Source organism: Miniopterus natalensis, chromosome X (genome assembly GCF_054644295.1).
Source record: "Miniopterus natalensis isolate mMinNat1 chromosome X, mMinNat1.hap1, whole genome shotgun sequence".
Taxonomy (NCBI): domain Eukaryota; kingdom Metazoa; phylum Chordata; class Mammalia; order Chiroptera; family Miniopteridae; genus Miniopterus; species Miniopterus natalensis.
In genome coordinates, this window is record NC_142103.1 from 65,376,284 (window position 1) to 65,393,475 (window position 17,192).

The following is a 17,192-nucleotide window of genomic DNA, read 5'->3' on the forward strand; positions in this document are numbered from 1 at the left end:
TATATCAATAATAACCATAAATGTAAACAGAATAAATGCACCAATCAAGAGACATAGGGTAGCTGAATGGATAAGAAAACAGGACCCATTTATATGCAGTCTACAAGGGACCCAACTGAGGGCAAAAGATTCACACAGGCTGAAAGTGAAGAGATGGAATAAAATACTTCTGTGCAATTGGAAATGAAAAAAAAAGTTTGAAAGAGCAATACTTATATCTGACAAAACATACTTCAAAATAAAGACCATAACAAAAGACAAAGAAGGTAACTACATAATACTAAAGAGATCAATCCAACAGGAGGAAATAACCCTTATAAACATTTATGCACCCAATATAGGAACACCTAAATATATAAAATTTTCTTGGGGAACTTTAATGGGGAGACTGACAGCAACACAATCATAGGGGGAGATTTTAATACCCCCCTATCAGCATTGGAAAGATTAAGGACAAATAATCAACAGGGAAACACAGATCTTAAATGAAACACTAGATCTAATGGATTTAATTGACATTTACAGAACATTTCAACCCAAAGGAGCAGCATACACATTCTTCTCAAGTGCACATGGAACATTCTCAAAAATAGACCACGTGTTAGGGCACAAAACAAGTCTCAACAAATTCAAGAAGATTGAAATCATATCAAGCGTCTTCTTGGATCACAATGGCATAAAACTAGAAATCAACCAGTATAAAAAAAACTCAAAAAAAATATTCAAACCCATGGAAGCTAAATAGCATGTTATTAAACAATGAATGGGTTACCAATGAGATCAAGGAAGAAATCAAACACTTCTTGGAAAAAATCTAAAATGAATACACAACAACCAAAAATCTATGGGACACAGCAAAAGCAATCCTGAGAAGAAAGTTCATAACAGTACAGGTGTACCTCAAAAAACAAGAAAAAGATCTAATGAACCATCTAACACAATAACTAAAAGAACTAGAATGGGAACAGCAAGAAAACCCCCGAGGAAGTAGAAGGAAGGAAATAATAAAGATCAGAGTGGAAATTAATGACATAGAGACTAAACAAATAATACCAAAAAAATCAATGAAACCAAGAGCTGGTTCTTTGAAAAGGTAAATAAGATTGATGCACCTTTAGCCAGACTCACTAAGAAACAAAGAGAGAGGACCCAAATAAATAAAATCAGAAATGAAAGAGGTGATATAACAACTGATCCAACAGAAATACAAAGGATTGTAAGAAAATATTATGAGCAACTATATGCTAACAAATTGGACAACATGGGGGAAATAGACAAATTCCTAGAAGCATACAACCTTCCAAAGCTGAAGCAAGAAGAGGCAGAAAACATGAATAGGCCGATAACAACTAATGAAATTGAAGCAGGAATCAAAAAACTCCCAGCAAACAAAAGTCCTGGACCAGATGGATTTACAGGCGAGTTCTACCAAACATTCAAAGAATTAACACCTAGTCTATTCAAACTATTCAAGAGGAGGGAAAACTCCCAAACTCTTTTTATGAGGCCAGGATCATCCTCATCCCAAAACCAGATAGACATGCTACAAAGAAAGAAAATTACAGGCCAATATCCCTGATGAACATAGATGCTAAAATCCTCACTAAAATACTAGCAAACCGGATCCTGCAATACATTAAAATTATCATACATCATGACCAAGTGGGATTTATTCCAGAGATGCAAGGCTGATTCAACATCCGCAAATCAATAAATGTGATACATCAGGTAAACAAAATGAAGGATAAAAATCACATGATCATATCAATAGATGCAGAAAAAGCATTTGACAAAATCCAGCACCCATCTCTGATAAAAACTCTCAGCAAAGTGGGAATAGAGGAATCATACCTCAACATAATAAAGGCCAAATATCGCAGACCTACAGCCACCATCATACTCAATGGGCAAAAACTAAAACCATTTCCCTTAAAAATAGGAACAAGACGGGGATGTCCACTTTCACCACTCTTATTCAACATAGTACTGGAAGTCCTCGCCATAGCCATCAGACAGGAAGAAAACATAAAAGGTATCTAAATTGGAAAGGAGGAAGTAAAACTGTCATTATTTGCAGATGACATGATATTGTACATAGAAAACCCTAAAGACTCCGTCAAAGTACTACTAGATTTGATAAACAAATTTGGCAAGGTAGCTGGATACAAAATCAACATCCAGAAATCAATGGCATTCTTATACACCAACAATGAACTTTCATAAAAAGAAAGTAAAAAAGCAATACCATTTACCATTGCAACTAAAAAAACAAGATACCTAGGAAAAAACTTAACCAAGGATGTAAAAGACCTGTACTCAGAAAACTACGTGACACTGGAAAAAGAAATAGAAGAAGATTTAAACAAGTGGAAGAAGATACCATGTTCATGGATTGGAAGAATTAATATCATTAAAATGTCCATACTACCCAAAGCAATTTATAAATTCAATGCAATTCCTATTAAAACACCAACAGCATATTTCACAGACCCAGAACAAACATTTCGAAAATTTATATGGAACCAAAAAAGACCCCGAATAGCTGCAGCTATCTTGAGAAAAAAGAACAGAGTGGGAGGCATCACATTATTGGACTTCAAACTGTATTACAAAGCCACTGTAATCAAAATGGCCTGGTATTGGTACAACAACAGGCATACAGATCAATGGAACAGAACAGAGACCCCAGAAATAGACCCATGCCATTATGGTCAGTTAATATTTGACAAAGGAGGCAAGAGTATCCAATGGAGTAAAGACAGTCTCTTCAATAAGTGGTGCTGGGAAAATTGGACTGGCACATGCAAAAAAATGAAACTAGACCACCAACTTTCATCATACGCAAAAATAAACTCAAAATGGATAAAAGACTTAAATGTAAGTGATGAAACCATAAAAGTCCTGGAAGAAAACATAGGCAGTAAAGTCACAGATGTCCCATGTAGTGGACTTTTCACTGATACATCTCCTAGGACAAGAGAAACAAAAGAAAAAATAAACATATGGGACTACATCAAAGTAAAAAGCTTCTGCACAGCAAAAGAAAACAGCCTCAAAATACAAAGGAACTCCATGGTCTGGGAAAGTATATTTGCCAAGGATGTATCTAATAAAGGGCTAATTTCCAAAGTGTACAAAGAACTCATTGTACTCAGCAAGGGGAAGACAACTTGATTAAGAAATGGGCAAAGGACTTGAATAGACACTTCTCCAAAGAGGACATACAGATGGCCAAGAGACACATGAGAAAATGCTCAATGTCACCAATCATCAGAGAGATGCAGATTAAAACCACAATGAGGTATCACTTTACACCTGTTATAATGGCTGCTATCAACAAATCAACAAATGACATGTGCTGGCGAGGGTGTGGAGAAAGGGGAACCCTAGTATACTGCTGGTGGGAATGCAGACTGGTGCAACCATTGTGGAAAACAGTATGGAGGTTCCTCAAAAAATTAGAAATGGAGCTGTCTTTTGACCCAGTGATTCCAGTCCTAGGAATGCATTCTAAGAATCCTGAAACATTAATCAGAAAGAACATATGTACCCCGATATTCTTAGCAGCACAGTTTACAATGGCTAAGATCTGGAAACAGTCCAAGTGCTTGTCAGTAGATGAGTGGATAACAAAGCTGTGGGACATTTACACCATGGAATACTACGCAGCTGTAAAGAAGAATTTCATACCCTTTGGGACAGTATGGATGGACCTAGAGAAAATTATGCTAAGTGAAATAAGCCAGGCAGAGAAAGACAAACATCACATGATCTCACTTATATGTGAGGTCTAAAGAACTTAATAAACTGATGAACAGAATAGATTCAATGACATGGAAGCATAGATGAGACTGATGAATGTCAGAGGGATGGAGGAGGTTGGGTGGGTGGAGGGAGAGAGAATAACTAAAGAATTTATATGCATATATACACAGCCCACGGACATGGACAATGGTGGGGAGAGGACCTGGGGAGGGGGATGGGACGGGATGGAAAGGGTAATTGGGGAGAAAAAGGGACACCTGTAATATTTTAAAAAAAAATCAGAAAGTAGAATGGTGGTTATCAGGGGCTAGGGAGAGAGGGAAATGAAGAAAATGGTAGTCAAAGGGTACAAAGTTTTGGAAAAATAAAAGGAAAATAAGTTTTCTAGGATGTAGAGAAATTGGAATCCTCATACATTGTTAGTGGGAGTGTAAAATGGTGCAGCCATGGTGAACAACAGTTTGGCAGTTCCTCAAAAAGGTAGACATAGAGTGACCATATAACCTTACAATTTCATTCCTAGGTATATGACCAAAATAATTAAAAACAGGTGTTCAAACAAGAACATGAGCATGCACGTTCATAACAGCACTATTTATGAAAGCCAAAAAGTAGAAACTGCCAAATGTCCATCAAATAATGAATGGATAAACATATTGTGGTATATGATATACTACACAGGCATAAAAAGGAATTAAGCACTGATACATGCTACAAAATAGATATACCTCCAAAACATTGTACTATGTGAAAGAAGCGAGAGACAAAAGGTCACATATTGCATGATACTATTTACTGGAAATATCCAGAGTAAATAAATCAGTTGATATAGAATGTAGACTGGTGATTGTCTAGGGCTGGGGAAGGGGCAAATGAGGAGAAACTGCTTAAAGGGTAAGGGATTTTACTTTCAGTGATGAAAATGACTTGGAACTGGATAGAGGGGGTGATTGCACAACACTGTGAATGTCTTAAAATGCTACTGAATTATTCACTTTGAAATGGCTAATTTTATATTATGTGAATTTAACTTTGATAAATAGTTTTTTGTTTTCTTTTTTATTGTTGAAAATATTACAGATGTCTCCTTTTTTTCCCCATTACCCCTTTCATGCCGCACCCACTCCCCACCCCAGGCCTTCACCATACTATTGTCTGTGTCCATGGGTTATGCATATATGCATATAAATTCTTTAGTTAACCTCTCCCCACCTCCCCTCCCACCCCCACCTTCCCTGTGAGATTGGTCCATCTGTTCCATGCTTCTATATCACTGAATCTATTTTGCTCATCAGTTTATTATATTTACAAAGAAGGAGGGGTTGGAAGGTAGACCATCAACAGAACTCCATGTGCATTCTACAATTCAGTTTTAGCGAAATATATATGAAAGTTGAGAACATGAAAAGTCTTTCCCTTAAGATGATCATGTTTACTTACTCTTTGAGAAGGCTTTGTGTACACTAATGCATAGCTCAATATAAAGACCACACCAGTGGACAGATTTTTATGGTAAGAGAACCACATGTGATAACCTTGCACCTGTAAAATAAGAAAGTACCATTTGCCTGTATAAATGAGGCTCTTTATGTAAGAGAAATTACATTACTAAAACCATTATTATGTAATATTAGCTTGAAATCTGTATGACTCAAATAGCTCTTGTGTAAAAATACTTGTTTTTGCATTTTTTTAAAAAAATCAACTGACAGTAGATGTAAGAGTTTATTTTCGGACACCCAATTCTGTTTGTTTGTTTTTTTAAAATATGTTTTTATTGATTTCAGAGAGAGGAAGAGAGAGGGAGAGAGAGATAGAAACATCAATGATAAGAGAGAGTCATTGATCAGCTGCTTCCTGCACTCTGGGGATTGAGCCCACAACCCAGGCTTGTGCCCTGACTGGGAATCGAACCATGACCTCCACGTTCATGGGTCGATGCTCAACCACTGAGCCATACCAGCCAGGCAATAATGCTGTTTTAAAATATACTCCAGGGGCTTCCTCTTGCACTTAGAATAAAGTGTCACTATGCCTTATGAGACTTAATCTGATCTATCCGTGCCAACTTCTCTGTCTTTTCTCTAACATTCTTCACACTTCTGGCTTCATAGGCTACCTTCCAAGCCCTAGAGCCAACCCAGTTCTTCTCTGCTACAGGGTTCTTTTACCTAATCTTTAAAGGGTATTACCCAACTCTATGCATGTCAACTTTCATCAGAGAGCCCTTTACCACTTGATCTAGTAGTTACTTACCCTTACCGCATCCTTGGGCCTTCCCTGTCCCATCACCCTGCCATGTTTACTCTAGAGTACTAAGTTATATCTGAAATTATTTTATGCACTGTCTGTATCCTTCCAGAGAAAATAACTTCATGAGGAAACTGACCTAGGCCACATGGTAAGCCCAGGCCCTGGAATAGTGCCTGGCAACAAGCAAGCACTCAATAAACATTGTTGAATGAATGACTGAAAGTCTTTTACAATACCTTGACCTGGGTAGTTGAGGAATTTTTTTAAAAAGGAATGTATAATATACAAAGAAGAACACTGTGAATTTAACTTTGATAAATAGAAAAATAATTGAACCAAGGAGAGAGGGCCAGGCCTGTGTTTTTGAAATTTTAGTTGCATGAAGTGTAAGCTAAAATAGAAAACAAAAAGATAGTGCAGTGATGTGGTCTTGAAGGATGTCATTCAACCAAAGACCTCATGCACACTAGACACGACTGAAAAAGTCATGTAAATATTTAAAAGCCCTCCATCAGGAAATGAATACATTTACTAATTGGTGGCCTGTTTATACTTAACAAGTTTTCTGTTTTGTTTTGTTTTAGGTCATGTTTATTTTTGGAGATGTTAAACAATTTCATTAAAACCATTACTGCCAATAAATTAGGTGTATTTATTTTCCTAGGAATCTAAAAGACTACCTGAATGCATGCTCAGCAGAGATCTGAGAATACCCTAAGATCTTGCCTCACAGCATACATAAAAATGAACTTCTAAGAGATTTATAGTTTTAGGTATATGATCCATTTTGAATTAATTTTTGTATAAGGTGTGAAGCAGGAGTCCATTCTTTTACATGTGGCTAGCTAGTTCTCCCAGCATCATTTATTGAAGAGATTATTCCTTCCCCCATTGAATAGTTTTGACACCTTTGTCAAAAATCAAATGGTCATAGCCCTGTTTGGTTTTGCTCAGTGGTTAGAGCTTGGCTTGTGGGCTGAAGGGTCACAGGTTTGATTCCTGTCAAGGGCATGTACCTCGGTTGCAGGTTACCAGTCCCTAGTCAGGGGGCAAATGCGGGAGGCAACCAATTGATGTGTCTCTCTCAGGTTGGTTGATTTTTCTTTCTCTCTCTCTCTCTTCTTTCTTTTGTTCTTCCCCTTCCCCTCCTCCCTCCCTTATACTCTCTCTAGAAATCAATGGAAAAAATATCCTCAGATGAGGATTAAAAAAAAAATCAAATGGTCATAAATACAAGGGTTTATTTCTAGGCTCTCAATTCTATTCCATTGGGCTCTATGGTTATCTTATGCCAATACCATACTACTTGATTATTGCAGATTTGCATTAAGTTCTGAAATTGAGAAGTGTGAGTCCTCCAACTTTTTCTTTTTTTGCAAGATTTTTTTAGTTATTCTGGGTCCTTTGAATTTAGGATCAGCATCTTTATTTCTGCAAAATTCTAGCTGGGGTTTTGACAGAAATTGCATTGAATCTGTTAATCAATTTAAGTAGGTGATCATTCCTCATGTATGCTTGACTCTTACACGAGAGACCCAGTCCTTCCAATCAAATCAGTCAAAGAAAAACAAAAATGGCACACACTCACTGAACACTCACCTGTACAGAGTGCTTCACTTGGGCCAGCTCATCTAATCCTTACAATAATCCTAGGAGGTAGGGATTATTACTAGCCTCATGTAACACATGAGGAAACTGAAGAGCACAGAAGTCAGGTGACTCACCCAAGGTGATAGTTAATAATCCTGCAGAGGTAGGACTCAGACAGGAAGTCTGGCTCCAGAGCTCCTGCCTTTCTCAATCTAGAATATACAAAGGGATCCTACAAACCCATTAAAATAAAAGGACAACCCAGCAGAAAAATGGGGAAAGAATATGAACAGACAATTCACCAATTCCATCAATTCACCAAGAGGAAAATGCAAATGGCCAATAAATATATAAAATAACGCTCCATCTTAGTATAATCAGGGAAATGTATAATAAGCAATATGATATTTTGTCCATCATATTGGTAAAATGTTTTTGATTGTTAAAATCTGGTGATGGTGTGGGTCTGGGATAAAAGGTACTCCTGTAACAATACAATGGGAGTACATAACGGTAAATTCATTTTGGAAATAATTCATTAAAATATTAACTTTGTATTTGGGCACAAAGGATATGGACAAGAAATGTTCACTGAAGCCCTATTTGTAATTACACAGAATGGAAACAAACCACATGTCTGTCAGTAAGGAGATGGCATCATTGGCCATGACCAAAGCCACATCACTGGAATGCTAGCTCCATGAAGCACAGGTTTGTGCCTGAGATGCAGGTAAAAATGAAGTAGGTTGAATGGTGACCCCCAAAATATATAGCCAAGTCCTAATCCTCAGAACCCATGAATGTGATCTTATTTGGAGAAAGGGTCTTTGCAGATGTAATTAAGTTAAGGATCTGGAGATGAGACCACTCAGGATTACCCAGGTGAGTTCTAAATCCAACAAAAACTGTGCTTATAAGAAACAGAAGAAGAAAAGATACACAGAAATGAGAAGGCCATGTGAAGATGGAGGCAAAAATTGGAGTGCCACAGTGGCAAACCAAGGAACACCAAGGATTGCTACCACCACCAGGTTATGGGAGAGGCAAGAACCTCCTCTTGAGCCTTCAGAAGGAGTGTGGTCCTGCCAATACCTTGATTTTGGACATCTGGCCTCCAGAACTCTGAGAGAATGAATTTCTGTGGTTTTAAGCCACCTGGTTTGTGATACTTAGTTATGGCAGCCCTAGGAAACTAATACAGATAGATAGATATATTCACTCAGGTCTTTGATTCACACTAAATAAAAATAACAAGTTGTGAAATAATATGCATATAACTAAATAAAAAAGCCCTACATATGTTATGTAAAACAAAACAAACTATGTATGTGTATAAATGTACATAACAACATAGAAAACTAATCAGCTGTTCCTTCTTGGGATGAGAGTGGGTTTTAGTAGGATGGGGAGGGGTCAAGGGAAATCTCAGCTTTACTCTCTAAGCATTCACATATTTTTAAAAAACTATTTAAATCTTTTTTAAATGTAAAGACAAGCTGGTAACAAAGCTTAGCATTTGAGAGATTACATGCAGATACCATTTTAAGTAAAGCCACTATTAAAAATAAATCTAAAAGGAGAAACAAATCCTGTATTTACTTCAAAGTACCTTTTCTGAGCTATGGAAAGACAGTCTTCAGAGGCCACTGCTGGCATGTTACACCAGTATGGGCTATGACAAGCCAAGTAAAAATGCTATATCAGTTATAACATATTGTTTGGTATTCCCCACAAAAGAAACAAAGAATTTTAAATATTCATACTTTCTTTTAAATAATATAATTTATGATAACCATATTTTATGTGAACAAGTGAAATACAGGTCACTTGTTTTATTCCTTGAGTATGTATTTTGAGTAGGTGGTGCATATTAATTGTTATTGTTTGCTTTTAATAGTTTATTTAATTTACTACTCACGCTTTACTGAGGAAGTTTCTTTCAATGCATTGCTCAGATAGGAGTCAAAGTCCCCAGATCCTAAAAAAAAAAAAAAAAAAAAAAAAAAAATGTATATATATTTAAATTTAGCTATATTTTCATGAAACAAAATACTACTAAAATACTCTCTTGTAATGGTCATTTCCCTTTAGATAGTGTCTCAAAGGTAATGCCACAAAAAGAGATCAGCTGAAGCCTCCCAAAGATATACTGAGTTCATATCCTTCCACAAACAATTTATCCCCACCAAAAGAAAAAAAATACATCCGTCAGTCCACTAGAAGTTTGAAGGCTCAACTATATGGAACATAAAGTACAATCTTATAAAAATCTTTCTTTTTGTTATGTACGACTTTTGCAACAGGGAATACTGGAACCCAAAACTCCACTGATAATGGGCTAAGTTGTTTCACCCCACCCCAGGTTTCACAAAGGCTGCTCTGCATTTTGTCAATTCAGGGTCATTTCCTGCACCACCCCCACACTAACACCCACACCTAGACTAGTAGCTCTAACCAGTTACACATAACTGAAAAGGCTCTGGGGGAAATGCTTTCCACAAGACAATCTTCTTCAGAAGTAGACTCATCTGCCCAACCCTGTTTGCTATGGAATTTGACAGCTATTGTTCCCTCTGGATGGGCATGTAGTTTCCCAAGGGGGTATATACATTATCAAGTCTCAAGCAAACAACTATGCATGTGCACTGGAATTGAACAAATAAGTAAATAAATGGTAGATTATAGAAGCCAGGTTTCTCACTGTTGGAGAGGGAGGTTACAGATTAGAAAAGGCTAGAATGGCCCATATGATAATGGGTTGGAGTTAAAGACCTAAATATGAATCACATTTAGCTTAATATATATATGTGTGTGTGTGTTTGAATACACACACACACACACACATACACATATATACACATGTGTACACACAGATGGTTGTATATAGAAATATTTATAGATGTATATATACATAGTACATAAATGCCCTTGCTATGTCAGCTGAGAGGGTCTAAAAGCAATAATATCCCAGTAGTAATGAGCACACCTAGCACCCAGATCTTGGTTTCTAAACATTATTCTCCAATAAAAGGAACCAGAGCTCCTCGGAGAAAATGGATGATTCCAGGACTAAGCACAGAAAATATATAAGATGCGTTAATAATTTTATAGTGCCAGGAAGTACTTTTTAAAAATGTTGATATTGATGGGTATATGTCAAAGGACCACAGGACTAACTGAAAGAGTTCCCAATGGCCAGAGATGGAACAATATAAGCAACAAAATAAAGTAGTACTGGATTATAACCCAAAGCATGAAAAAATATCCATGAGTCCATGTTAATTAAATAACTGAATAAATACATAAAAGGGAGATAACAGAATTCAAATTAATTTATGTAGACATTTCTCCCTCAAGGAGGTGAAGCATAATCTCTTACTCCATATGTTTTGACTTCCTTCCAAAGATTACAGTATGAGAAAGTGAAGGGGGTAGAGAATAACTTTACAGTGGATAAACCTAACAAACAATACATTAGCCAAGCTAACAAAATTAACATCAACAGTGATGTGTAATATTGATAGTATATACCCTCGATACAATGTGATGAGAAGGGCACTATATGTGCGTGGTCTTCCTCTCAAAAACACATAACCCCAGTATAATCATGAGAAAAACATCAGAAAAATTCTAGTTGAGGGCATCCTACAAAATACCTGATCAGTATTCCTCAAAACTATCAAGGTCATCAAAAACAAGAGAAGTCTAAGAAATTGGCACAGCCTGAAGAGCCTAAAGAGATACAGTCAAGGAAAGCCATGTAGTACCCTGGATTGGATCCTGGAACAGAAAAAGGACTTTAGTTTATAATAGTGTATCAATATTGGTTCATTAATTGTGACAAATATACCATATTTTTATATGTTTTTATTGATTTTAGAGATACAGGAAGGAAGCGAGAGAAACAGCAATGTGAGGGAGAAACATTGATCAATTGCTTCCTGCACACATCCCAAACAGGGATTGAACCTGCAACCTGGGAATATGCCCTGACCAGGAATCAAACTGGTAACCTTTTGGTGGAAGGGACAATGCTCAACCAACTGAGTCACATTGGCAGGGGCTCAAATATACCATATTAATAATAGGAGAAACTGGGTGTGGAGCATATGGGAACTTTCTGTACTAGCTTTGCATTTAAATTTAAAAGTGTTCTAAAAATAAAGTTTATTTTAATATCCATTTCCTATAGCAAAAATCAAGGGTAACAAATGAGAGATATATGATCTGTAACCTCAACTCTTTCAAAAAAAGTAAGGTCAACACCAATAACTAAAAACCAATCCAAAAATGTCATGAAACGGAAAAAAGAAACAAGAAATATATTTGTCAAAAACCATAGAATATACAACACAAGGGTGAACCCTAATGTAAATTATAGATTTTGGGTGATAATGATGTGTCAATATATGTTAATCAATTATAATTAATGTACCACTCTGGTGCAGGTTATTAATAATGGAGGATGTAGTCACCCATACATTATTTAATGTATTTAACTGTTAAATGAGCTACCCACCAATAATGAAATAGACCTTTATGAAAACTGAAAAAAAAATAATGGAGGAAACTATAAATGTGTAAGGACAAAGGTATATGAGAAAAGTCCTTACCTTCTGCTCAATATTGCCGTGAACCTAAAACTGCTATAAAAAAATAGTCTATTGAGAAAAGAATGGCAAAAGCCTATATAATGACATAGGAGATGTCTCCAAGATAAAGCACTAAATAAATAAATAAAGCTGGGTGCAGAGTAGTATTTTTCCACTTGTGTCTATATGCATATCTATAAAAATTTTCTAGAAGCTTACACACAAAAACTTGTAATAGTAGTTATATTTAGTGAATGAAAATAGGGGTCAGGGAGAATGAGCTTTTCACTATTAATTTATTTTATTAATTAATTAATTTTTATATCTTTATTGATTTCAGAGAGAGCAAAGGAGAGGGAGAGAGAGATAGAAACATCAATGATGAGAGAGTCATTGATCGGGTGCTTCCTGCACGCCCCTAACTGGGGATCGAGCCTGCAACCCAGGCATGTGCCCTGACCGGGAATCGAACCCCGATCACCTGGATCCTAGGTCAGTGCTCAACCCCTGAGCCACGCCTGGCCGGGCTCACTATTAATTTAAAGCTTTCTCTGCCTTTTCTATTTTTAGTAATGTACATGTATTTCTCTTATTATGATAATGATAATTTAAAAGTTTTGTATCAATCTTCCAAAATCATAAGCCTATCATCCTACTCGGTCTTCCTTTAAAACTCTATTCTTACCTTCTCACCCAAGAATTGGAAGAATAAGTTCTTCCAAATAACATCTTGTACAAGTAATGTTTTAGCCTCAGCCATTTCACTACTATTTGCTAATACATTCTGTTACATATCATTAAGTAAAGAGTTAAGAACAATATAACACAATTTTGCAGTATTTATTAATCCCTCGTTGCCCTTGAATTGAATAGACCAAAACCATCTGTGGACAAAACCATTCAATCTCAATCTATACATCCTGAGTTATTAAGGCTACTTCAGAAGTATGACCAAGCATAGCTGCTAAAATCAAGATGAGAACAAATGTTCTCATGAGAGATGCCACACCTCAAATGGTCTAAAGTAGGGTTGTATCCCATACTTCTATGCAATCTGTAACTAAACAACTCAGTTTGGGTGTAGGCAGACAAGAATCTCCCACATTAATAACACTGACTCACTCTTTGGCATCAGGCACACATTAGAAAGCAGCTGATTCATTGCAGGCTCAATTTACAAGCCCCTAATCACTGTGTATCTGGGGGACCAGTGTTCAAGTATTGAGCAGAAAAGTTACCTCATTCCACTACAGAGGACCACAAAAAATTTCTTTTAATGGAAAAAGCATGTAATGAACTGGTCACACCCATATGAAAACTTCCTTTTATAGAGCAGAACTCTGGAAATGTTACACAAATCCTTGTGCATGTCCTTGAGAAGATCCATTCCGTAAGGAAAACGTTTGTTCGACTTACAGATAACCCAGCAGCCTGTGTCTGTTCTAAAGTCGAGGGAACACAAACTTGACCTCATATTGCAACCTGAGCCACTGTGACTGGGGTCTAAAGGTAAGGGCGCATTTTCATGAGGACTGTAAAACAAGGCATTGCAGGCAATTGTTAGAGAATTCCACCAGGAACTGGCAGGATCCAGCATCTGCCTTGATTGAAATAGTAGATCCACAAGAGCACCCATATGATGTAACACTTAAGTAGCATTTCATTTGGATTTTTTAAAATATATCTTTATTGATTTCAGAGAGAGAAAGGGAGAGGGAGAGAGAGAGATAGGAACATCAGTGATGAGAGAGTCATTGATCGGCTGCAGCCCACAACCTGGGCATGTGCCCTGACCGGGAATCGAACCCCGACCTCCTGGATCCTAGGTCGATGCTCAACCTCTGAGCCACGCCCGGCTGGGCTTTTCATTTGGATTTTAATTAATTAATCACTCTCTCCTCTGTTCTCCTGCTTGTTCCACTTAGTTTATTTTACCCCTTCCAGTTAGATGTTTATGTTCATCCGTTCTCTAGCCCTGTCCTGTCCGACATGGGAACCACTAACCACATGTGGCTGTTTAAATTAAAACTAATGAAAATTCAATAAAAATTTTAAAATTCAGTTCCTTATTCACATTAGTCACATTCCAAGTGCTCCATAGCCACATGGGGCTGGTGGCTACTGTGTTAGATAGCACCGGCAGAGAACAATTCTATCATCATGGAAAGTTCCATTGGACTGCTCTAGACAGTGAGCTGCTTGAAGCAGGGACTAGGACTTGGTCATCTCCATGCCTATGCCAAACACAACAAGGAGGCACTCCCTCAAGGTATATTCATTGTGGTTATCCAAACTGTGTCTCCATGCTGTGAGAACACCTTGGATCTGTTCCCGCAGAATCACCAGTAGATAGTACCTGATATTACTTTGTGACAAATCCATTTGGGTTTCATGCAAAGAGCAAACTCATCTCTACAGAGGAACATGTCTGCTCTCCACTGATGGGTTAAGAACTGCAGAGATACCACTGGCCTCTGGCTGCTGAAGATTTCAGAAGCACAGTCACAACTCAGCCAGAGAGACCGGTGCCTCTCAAGTGCCCAATAACATCTATCCCCTTGCTCTCTAAGGATGGTTTCTCGTCCACCTTTTTCCTTTGTACATATGAGAAGCTTTCAATTTTTTTTTTTGGAAAGGGTCCAGTACAAACCCTAAAAGAATAAAAATTCACCTAAACTGCTTTTGTTTGAAAATTTTAAAATCTTGGCCCTTTTCTGTGGATGAAAAAGAATGCCAGGGACACCTGAGGCTGGTAAATCATAGATATGTCATCTCAGGATTTTCCATTTGTCTGTCTTAATGGAGCTTCCATAAACACCCATGTTATACTTAAGTTTGTCCAATGCAGGGAGGACCCACTAGGTGGGCCAGAATCAAATTCTGACCTGAGGGGTCAAACCATGACCCAGTTAACAGGACCCTGGCATACGCCCATAATCATTTGGGTTCAGAGAATAAGACTAAAATCAGCCTCAAAATATTGATCCTACTGATGGAGGGTGGGGAGTACAGCTTGATTTAACCTGAAATGAGCCATAGAATAAAGATGTTCCTCCTTAATATGATAATGACTTCACCTGATAGGGCTGCTTGTTAAAAGCCTTGTGTTTTCCCTGCCCTTTAGCAAGGGGCCTAGGGCCATGAGTAATAAAAGGAAAACCTGCAGGTCAGAAAAACAACTTCATACCTCTGTGCTGCAGGAAGCCCCTGCCTGCCATAGAAACATTCCTGAACACTGCTTGTGGGAAATCTATGCAACAAACTCACTGGCATGCATGTCTCTGGTAAAAATAACTTTTCTCCCTTAATACAAAGAAGTAAGTCTCCCACCTCATGCTAGAGAGGGTGGGAGCAAACCAAAAATGATCAATTATGCTAGTCCCTGATTTCCCTGAATTTTTGCAGTTTTAAAATGAACTCTTGTTGCCTCAATCTAGATTTGAACACATTTGTCTTGCTAAATTTATGCTTTTACACTTCAAAGCATGCTGAGTAATTCATATCCTCTGGGTTAACTAAGCACTGCAGCATTGCAAAGGAACATGAAAATGGCTTTCCTCTTATTCTGATTACTTAATGGATATAACTATTGCCACCTGAGCTCTCACTAGTTTTATTAATAAATTTAAAGCACTCCCAGAGAGGACAGTAATGATGCAAAGGCTGTAGTTCACTAGAAGCCAGGGATCAGCATTTCAGTCCAAAACAGCCACCACCATTAATACAACTGCAGTGTCAGACCCAGCACTTGATTACAGGTATTCACAGGGCACACTGCACTCCAGTTACCTGCTTTTTAAAGAAAAACTTGGTAAACAAGGGAAGGATCTAAATTCAGGTGCCATGGCTAATATCATTTTTACATATTTCTAGGAAGTATCTGTGTGTCATATATACAGGGAAAGTAGCTTGATTTTAAAGGTGGGAGGAGGATTTTTATTTTTTTTTACATATTGCATAAGTCACCTCACTAAATGAAAGGACCGTTTTATTCTTCCTTTCCACACAGAAAGGTAAAAATATATATGACAGCTGTTCAGAGGAAATCTCAACGGTGCTTGGAAGGCCTATAAGGGTGGGGGTATGGGAGTGACTGTTATAAACAGGGGGTTCCTTTTGGGAGTAATGCAAACATTCTTGAGTTAGTGATTTAGTAGTGATGGCTGCACAACCTAGTGAGTATGTTAAGAACCATGGAACTGTAGACTTTAAAATGGTAAATTCTACATTATATGAATATCTCAATAAAAAATGTAGTAGCTATCTTCAGATATCAACCCCAGGATTCAGCTCTGCAAGGGAGAACCCTAGGATCTCAGAGACCAGATGGCTGATCAGAAGGGAACCTGCGGGCCCTGGCCAGTTTGCTCAGTGGTTAGAGCATCGACCCGCAGACTGAAGGGTCTTGGGTTCGATTCCAGTCAAGGGTACATTCCTCGGTTTCAGGCTCAATCCCCGGCCCTGGTTCAGGGCACGTGCAGGAGGCGGCCAGTCAGTGTGTCTCTTTCACATAGATGTCACTCTCTCTCTCTCTCCCTTCCACTCCCTGAAAGGCAATAGAAGAAATATCCTTGGGTGAAGATTTTTGAAAAACAGAGGGAACCTGTTAATCATTGCTGGCAGACACAGAAATGACCCTGGAGCCAGAAGATATGATGTCTCATCACAGTTCTGCCACTCACTCTGACTGGGGGTCCTGAAACATTCACATGGCCTCATAGGACTCACCTGTTCCCATATGTAAAATGAAGGTATCATATAACTGATTTCTCAATTCCCCAATGGGCTAAGTTGGAAGACATGACAGAAACAAAGTCACTGTGGACAAAAAAAGTGTCATGATGATGTGTCAAGAGGCTTGTGGTCTCACGATAGCCCTATGACAAAAGGCACATTACTCTTGGGGCCACAGTTTCTAAGAAGCAGTACAAGAAACTACTCGCTGAAGGTGACATTGCTGGTGTCACATAAAAAAACTGCAGTGTGAGGCTT

At 37.8% G+C, this 17,192-nt stretch overlaps 1 protein-coding gene across 4 annotated transcripts in view; it reads right to left on the reverse strand.

The window, feature by feature from the left end:
* The window catches only part of CD99L2 (CD99 molecule like 2), a 148,740-nt gene that overhangs the window by 52,672 nt on the left and 78,876 nt on the right, over positions 1–17,192 (reverse strand). For all 4 annotated transcript variants that reach the window (XM_087813471.1, XM_087813472.1, XM_087813470.1 and 1 more), the window contains exon 2: positions 9,527–9,586. In XM_087813471.1, the coding sequence (XP_087669597.1) occupies positions 9,527–9,586 (60 nt within the window). The remainder of the gene's footprint in view (positions 1–9,526; positions 9,587–17,192) is intronic.